This window comes from Nanorana parkeri, unplaced genomic scaffold (assembly GCF_000935625.1).
Source record: "Nanorana parkeri isolate BGI_ZX_2015 unplaced genomic scaffold, ASM93562v1 scaffold676, whole genome shotgun sequence".
Taxonomy (NCBI): domain Eukaryota; kingdom Metazoa; phylum Chordata; class Amphibia; order Anura; family Dicroglossidae; genus Nanorana; species Nanorana parkeri.
Genome location: NW_017306944.1, coordinates 715,706 through 724,079, shown reverse-complemented (window position 1 = coordinate 724,079; position 8,374 = coordinate 715,706). Strand labels below are relative to the sequence as shown.

The 8,374-nt window shown below is 35.7% G+C and overlaps 1 protein-coding gene across 1 annotated transcript in view; it reads left to right on the top strand.

Moving 5' to 3' along the window:
• The window catches only part of CACNA2D1 (calcium voltage-gated channel auxiliary subunit alpha2delta 1), a gene marked incomplete at its 5' end in the record, with an annotated part of 205,838 nt that extends 198,782 nt beyond the window's left edge, over window positions 1–7,056 (top strand). The window contains one exon of the mRNA XM_018563565.1: window positions 6,496–7,056. Coding sequence (XP_018419067.1) covers window positions 6,496–6,612 — 117 coding nt within the window. The remainder of the gene's footprint in view (window positions 1–6,495) is intronic.
• Window positions 7,057–8,374: the final 1,318 nt, after the last annotated feature.

Genomic DNA, 8,374 nt, shown 5'->3' with positions numbered 1-8,374 from the left:
CCAACTCTATATATATATATATATATATATATATATATATATATATATATATATCATATATTTGTACATATATATGAAAAATATATACTTTGGTAAAACATATATTTATTAAGTATTTAATGCATACCGACTGCTTTGCTCATAACAAGGTTCCTAAAAGTACAAGGTACCAAATATACCAGAATCTTGTATTCATAATAAAAAATGTATTCAGGCTCCTGGTTACACAGGCAAAGTATAAACATATGTGGAAAAATTCCAAAAGAAAGCTTGAGATATGTTGAGACACGGCATTCAAGAGGAATAAAGGGCAGAACTGGTGAGAATGATATAATAGAGATGAGATAAGAAGGGAAGAACTATGACAGAGGAACCACCAATACTTGAACTCATAGTTTAGAAGGCATATATTACATATTGTCAGGGCAGCAAGGGAAATCCAAAGGTGTCCTGCTAGGAAGAATGAACTTGCATTTGATATTGAGAGGGAGTAAAGGGTGAGACATCTATGTTGGGAAACAGCATCTAACAGCAGAGGAGGAACAAAATCTGACTGATGAATGTCTGACTTGATGCTTTGGTTGCAGACTGAAGGCAGGGACAGCACAGAGATCACATTTATAAATATGTCACTTTAATGTTTAATTTTTAAATAAGATGGATTGACAAACACCACAGAGACTTTCTATTATTGCATAATTGTTTTTTATTTAACGAAGTTTCATTCAAAAAAGATGTTTATTTAAGTTTTGCACAAATCAAGCAGAGAGATCACATTTATAAATATGTCACTTTAATGTTTAATTTTTAAATAAGATAAATGCGATCACGGAGATATCTACAAATATTATTTCAAGTGTTCACTTAATCAATTGTTGTCCCTTCTTTGAGTGTATACACAATTTCATTTAGTGGTATATACTTATATAGGAATACCACTGAATCAACGTTTATGTATTTTGACCACCGATAGCCACGTATGAGTTGATGATCTGACATTTTTTGCATATATATACACACTTGTATTTTTTTATTCACTTTAGATTAATGAGCGCTGTGTATTTATTTATACTTATTGATTAGACCTCAAGGATCTATATCGCAGCAGCTCTAATTTTAAACACTTCACTTATTTGATTGACATCGTTTTAGATTAGGTTGGGGATTAGCGCTGCCCATCTAGCCAAAAATATGCTTAAATGTTACCATCTTTATTGTTCTGTCCAGATCAGACACCCTGTTGCCCACTTGAGTTGTGTCAGACTGTAGAGTACTTATTTGTTTTTTGTTTTTTGTACATGGCCTCATGTCTTGAGACATAACTTTCCCAATCAGACCTCATAGGTAACAATTTAATATAGGCCTGCATGTCCCACTCCTAATCTCCCCACAAGGATGCTGGGAAGGAACCCTGTGAGCAGATAGTGTGGAGAGCGGCCACTGTAGATGAAGTGGCAGTACACGCAGCAGGAGAGTAAGGCTGGTGTGGCTAAAAAAACAAGCCGTCCTGACTCGTATTCACCATCGAAGGGGGGTAGGGGTAGAGGTTGAGGGTTGCTCCATTAGCCTCATTGGTCAGTTTGTGGGTGCCTTTGGTCTTGGGAACCAATGGGTGAAGGTACAGGGAACTGAGCACTCCCTGGAACGGGACATTAGATGAACAAATATTTTTACAGGAACTATAAAACCAATGTAACTATACAAATATGCCTCTTATAAAAAAATAGATCTCAGAAGCACGAATATGCTCAGAAAGTATGTTTTTGAAAGACCGCTGTTGAAATAAATTGGGTAATGGTGAAGCAACCTTTTAAAGTAAATCAGGCCTGGTCATAGTTATGTAATAATTACTATTTCTAGAAGTTTGCTTGGTCTGGTGTGTTTTCTCTTGGGATTCCAGTTTGTGCCCTACCACTGTGCCATCATCATGTTACTTGACATCATGACATGACATGTTTCTTGACTGGCCTGCTCCTGGAGGGTCCACAAACAAATAGAGCCCTCCATGCTGGACACTTTTCACAGCATGAGTTCTCCTGGAACTAGCAGTTATAAATTATAGACTATACCTGCAGCACCACCCTAGCACTGTAAAACAAGCCTGGATCAGTTGTATCACTGCTGCTTACAAAAAGTATCCTGGATAGTTATACTCTTTTATCAGCTTGGTTCTAGAATTGCATATATTACTAGCAAAAAGATGACCCACCAAGGTTTTTTTTAGGCAAGTTCATTTTCGCAAGTAAGCATATTTTAAACTAATAAAACAATGGAGATTCTTTAAAGTTGAAATCACACAATTACACTAGAAACTGATCTAATCATTTACTGCCTCCACAGTACCTCAGAGGCTCCCAATTGAAGTGCCTATAAAAGTACTGACTTCCTGAAGCCTAGAGCCTATGCCTACTCAGTGGCCTACCTAGCATATCTGACACATGTGGCAGATCATTTTTTAACACCCTCCCCCTATACATCTAAATTATTTTCAGCAATAATCATGAAACTGAACTTAATTCATGCTGGGGGTGGAAGTGGAATTGGCTGGTGGAGGGTGGACATCAGCAGCTCTAAGTATGGCTGTAATGTTTTGTGAACAAACAAGCTGCCCAAAAAGAAAGAGGTCAAATACACTATTTTCTACTTGGTTACCAACATTTGAAAATAGGAGGGCTATCCTGAAGTGCTTGTGAAGAAAGATGTGGTGCACTAAGCCCTTCTGTTAGTATATTTCAGTTACTCTTTATTCACTGCAATACTACCCCCTCCTCTTGTAGTAGAGAGGATTTCACTATCGGTGCCAAGATCCTATACTGTGAGTATACTTAGAAAGCCTGGAATGTGTCAGTATATGCAGCCAATCAAAAGAGTCTGGTTTTAGTATGTGTTAAGTTCAAAACTTTTCAGGCGTCGGCATGGGAGCTTGTTAATGCCAATACAGTATTATTGACTCTTAGGGGTTAATTTACTAAAGGCAATTAGGCTGTTTGCAAGGGAATTTGAACATGGCAGGGGAGGTTTCCCCTTAGTTTACTGAATGATGTGAAGCTCTGCTGACTTCCATCACCCAATCATGTGGAAGCAAAAGTACTGTTTTTTTCATTTCTCTTGTATATTATTGGGAATTCTTTGCAGTTACAGCTATCTGGTTTCCATAGCACAGCTTTTCAATCAGAAATGCACCAGAACATCAGAGGAGTCAGAAAGGTCTTACTCACCTACACTTGTTTTGCTTTGCAAGGTTGTGCATGTAACCCTTTAATGTTATGAGCACACAAGCACATAGCTTTGAGGAAATACCTTGTAGATCACTAAATACTAGATACCACTGAAATGTTTCCTCCTTAGCAAAAGGCAAAGTGTTTTTGTATTGAGAGAAGCATACGCACTAGCTACAGAATGATGGCTTATCCAATGTGAGATAGTGATAACTCTGTATATTCAGTATGTAAAATGTTAGTAATAACTTGCACAATAACCAACAATTATAATATATGGCAATATGTTTTTTTTTTCCAAAATATTTATTTATTAGATTTTCAAATTTCACATATATACATACATATAACAAACATAATTCATTCCCTCACACTTAACATAACACATATATGAAAAAACATCTCAATTATTTTGTATAATTCCCTCTACATTCATACTTCCATAAAACAAATAAGTAACACGTACCACTAAAACCCCAACACCTTTCTTCCTCCCTCCCCCCCCCAAAAAACATACATTGCCACACATCCACAGGGGTATTGTAGGTATTATTAATCGTTTGGTATAAAAGGACAAAAAGGACAAAAGAAAGAAAGGGATATCAAATCAGAACAAATATCTAATCAGAGTAGTCCAACGTTTTTTCCTTATCCAAGATTTGAGCCTATAGGTATCTAAGAATCGCTTGTGAACTCATGTAGTCCCTCCATGGGCTCCACCTCTCCCCAAATATCGTGTGTCTATTATATAAGCGGGCTATAAGCTCTTCAGATCGCATCACATTATTTAGTTCTTCCACCCATTCCGAAATCTGGGGAGAGCTGGTTGACTTCCAATGTCTGGGTATTACAGCCCTTGCAGCTGCCAGGATCGGGCCTAGTAGGCCCTTTTTCATTACAGCGGGCGAGCCATGGTGTAGGGACAGCAGAGCCACCTCTGGTGTCTCCAAACTATGGAGTCCCGTTAGCTCTTGTGCTATATCCAAAATTGATTTCCAGTAAGATCTTATCATCTGGCACGACCACCAGATATGTATCATCGTCCCATTTTCTACAAAACACCTCCAGCACAGCTTGGAATTTTTAGAGTTCATCTTATATAGATTATATGGACATCTATACCATCTTGTTAGTACTTTAAAGTTTCTTTCCTGTGTTAGAGTAGAAATACTTGATTTGAAAGTTAGGGAGAAGATCCTCCTCCACTCCTCCTCTGTAAGTGCATGACCTAGTTCTCCTTCTTTGGGAGGACGTCCATTTTAAATATGGACATCCTCCCAAGCCAAGAATGTTGTTTGCCTCGGCAATATGTTTTTGTGTGTAATAACTTTTGTTTACTTCATGATCTTTAAATAATTTTCATCACTAACAACATACATATTGTTTTATTTTACTTAAATATGCATTAGGCCACTAGGTGGAGACATGGAATTAAACACAATATATAGAACACTCCTTTAGAACATTTCCATTAATGTTAATGTTGACACTTATGAGGTGATGTAACAAATAATGTTTGCCTCACTTCTAAAACCTTTCTTAGTAGGTTACATGATGCACAGGGTTATACAAAACCACATTCTTGCAACTGTATTTACAGCTAGGGATTGATCCGATTTACCATAACTATGTTTACTGTATTGAATCTTTCATATTAGCAATATTTTACTTTACATTAGAAAATCTCCACACACAAAAAGTAGCATGAAAAGCATTAGAAGATACACAAAATTCTACCTGAATTATTAGCCATCAGCCAACAAGTATGTTTAATGCATTTAGTTTGTGAGGAGTTGTGGGAATGTGATATTTTTAATTTTCCTTGTATTTTGTGACATTCACATATTACCATGTACACCCACATAGTATAGACTGTATGGCTGCTTCTGCTTGCAAAACAGGAAAAAATATTTTGTGTATGTATGTGTATTTTTGCCTGTTTTACATGAATTAATATTATTATTTGTTTATTCATATACATACACGTGTCTTTAACGGATATAAACATGGATGAATACATCTACATTGATTAATGGTATAAATAGAGGGTTATTTAGTTCAGCACTTTTTCACTGCCGCTTACTCTGTAATGAGGATTTATATGAAGGTGCATTCAGGGAGTTGGATTTATTATTATATAGGATGATGTTTTGTGCCTTTATTATTATATAGGATGATGTTTTGTGCCTTTAAGGGATGAAAATGCTGTCTTTGTTTTTTATCTACATATGAATTTCAACCCTTTTGATTCACTGATATTAATACACATTTTTGTAGGGGGAAGATAGTGCAGTGTTTTTTAGTTAATTAATTTTCAGATGAGAGGATTTGGGTCTTCTGATTTATTCACTGCTGTCATTTGGTCTATCGAGGAAACACAGAGGAGATAGCGCGGCGTTTTTAAAGGTTTTTGTACTCTAAAAACTAAGACCAAGGACAGGGACTCATATACACACATGCACACACAACACACAAACACAAAGGTTGAACTTGATGGACCTGTGTCTTTATTCAACCTCAAATACTATGTAACTATGTAAATCACATTTGCAAGGATAAAATTTAACTCCAGGGTTTCAGAGTAGAGTTGCTGCTACTTTGAACTGAGGTGCTCGTTGGGATGATTTTGGCATGTCATGCAAGTGCTTCCATTAAGAATCTCAATTTAGGGCACCACAACAGACCCAAAACATACTGGTAAGATTAATTTTGCTAAATCGTTTGCCAACTACATAAAATGCCCCAGGAAGTTGGAGTGCACTGCTGAGCTAAGGGAAGCATGAGGTGCCCATCTTAGCTTGTTTCTATCTCCGGATTAGGCAACTGGAAAATGGATGCATGTATTTACCATAGCTTTGTTCTAACATGCTAAAGAAGTACCATTCATTTAAGAGACACTGTAGAGCCATCCATCACATTTACATCTGGTAGACCTTACAAGAAGAAAAGGTAATGCAAATAATAAAAAATGTATTTGGATATAGTATGATCCGCATGCGTGAGAGCATTAAATTATTTCTTTATTATGACTTGGTCAACTTAAGGCTCTAGAACTGAAGTTTAAACTAGTTATGCTGGAACTTTCAATAAGAATACATTTGTGTTCTTCTTTTTTTCTGTTTCAGTGCTGATCCACTATGTATAATACTTTCAAAGAAAAGACAAGACTTTATTTTGAAAGCTTTTTACTGTTACAATAGTTTGATTGTTTTATATGTTGAGAATAGAAAACATTACTGGGAGAACTCACTCTAAACAAATCTTTATTTTCTTGTAGGAGGATGACAGTGACTGCGGTGGAGTATCTGGCTTGACTCCTTCACTATGGTCCATGATAGGCATTCAATTTGTCCTGCTCTGGCTTTTATCTGGTAGCAAGCATTGTCAGTTATGACCCTGAAAACCAAAATATGAATTACTAATGTCAACATCCTGCCAAAAGATTTACCCTGGATTTACCTTAAACAAGGTCACTTGAAATGAAGACCTTGGAAGAATGGCTGTGTTCATGCTGTAACTATCAATGTGGGAGAGATTCACAAAGGCATCTACAAAGTCTGCATGTTGGAGTGTCAAATCCTTAATGGTAAATTCTGAGAATGCTGCATCATCTATGCCATCAGAACAGAAATCTACAGTCAATGTGCTTTATTGAACAATCTAAGATGATCTTTGTTGCATCGTCAATGACTATATGTAAAAGGGCTCCCTTTAATATTGCTTCTGTACAACATAATTTGTAGAATTTCTTTTTTGAATTTCAGTTTGTTGCACTCCCAGCCCTTTATGCATCCACTTGTGTACATCAGATCTATTTTATTATTGTGCACTGTGTTTAGAAAAAAACTACTGCTTTTAATATATAAATGTATGTAAAAAAAAAACTAAAATGCTCCTGTTTAGTCAAGTATGAATATTGGTTAGTCATCAAAAAAAATATAAAAATACTGAAATGCCTTATAATGTATATTGAATGGCTTCATGTGCCATTAAAATGGGAGTAAAAAAATGTGAAGAAAGAAAAATCTAATGGTCTTATGGGCATAGAAAGTAAGTATATAGTGTATATTATTTGCATACACATTTTCATGGGTATATGAGAGTATGAACTTTGTGACTCTCTAAGTGATGTGTAAATCTTTACAACTATAGTTTTGTACATGTAATTCTGTATATCAATGCTAACCAAATCCTTTTCAAAACTCAGAGATTTTAATTCAAAAATATTTTGGTTAGGAATCTTACCAATGGTATTTAGCATGTCAATGCTGCTGCTATTTTTTTCTGTTCTGTTAGACTGAATTGGTTAGGATGAGTTTTGTAGTCTATATGCTTTTACTTTGAGTGATTGTTTTGTTGTGTGACCGCTCTCTGCAGTGTGTTGCTAATCAATCTGCTTTCATTAAATATAGAGTATACTAAGCGTATTAGGGTACTGTGCAATGGAGTAAAAATAGTATAAATGAATGTATTTTAAAGGTATCATTGTATTGTATGATATCATAGACATTGATTTATTCTATATATTAAACATAGTAAACACATAAGGAAATATACAAACATTGGGTTTGTAAGAACAAATGGTGTATGCACCTTGTAGTGGGTGGGTGGTAATGAGAAAGAAAATGTGTTTCTTGCTTGTTCAGACATATTATTAGGAAATTCTTAGCAGCACCAAGATTATGCATCATATGTGTGTATTGGTTGACATCAGTGGGAAATGCCATTGCATGGTACCGTTGTGCAGTGTGCTTGAAACATGAAAAAAGAGAGGGGTTCTTAGTCACCAGGACAGGTACCAAATCATTGGGCATCTGGTGTTTTTTGGACTTTTTTTCTAAACAATAAAGTAGTTATGAACCATATTTTAATAAAATTATTATTAGCACTATACAGTGACTGCATTTATATTTATTTATATTATTGACAATTATATACTAGTTTCTAAAGCACTTGATGTCCCTACTTGTTCGGGGCCAGTGATTTAGACAGTATATAAACCACTGGATCACCTTGACAGCCAACAAGCTAGTATTTTCAGGAGAGGTCAGCAATGATAGCCTCCATATTTTCTCACTACAAGATTCATTTTAAGTGGATATTCAACCAAAACTTTTTTTAGTTTTAGTTGGCTCGGAAAGCAGTAATACTCTATT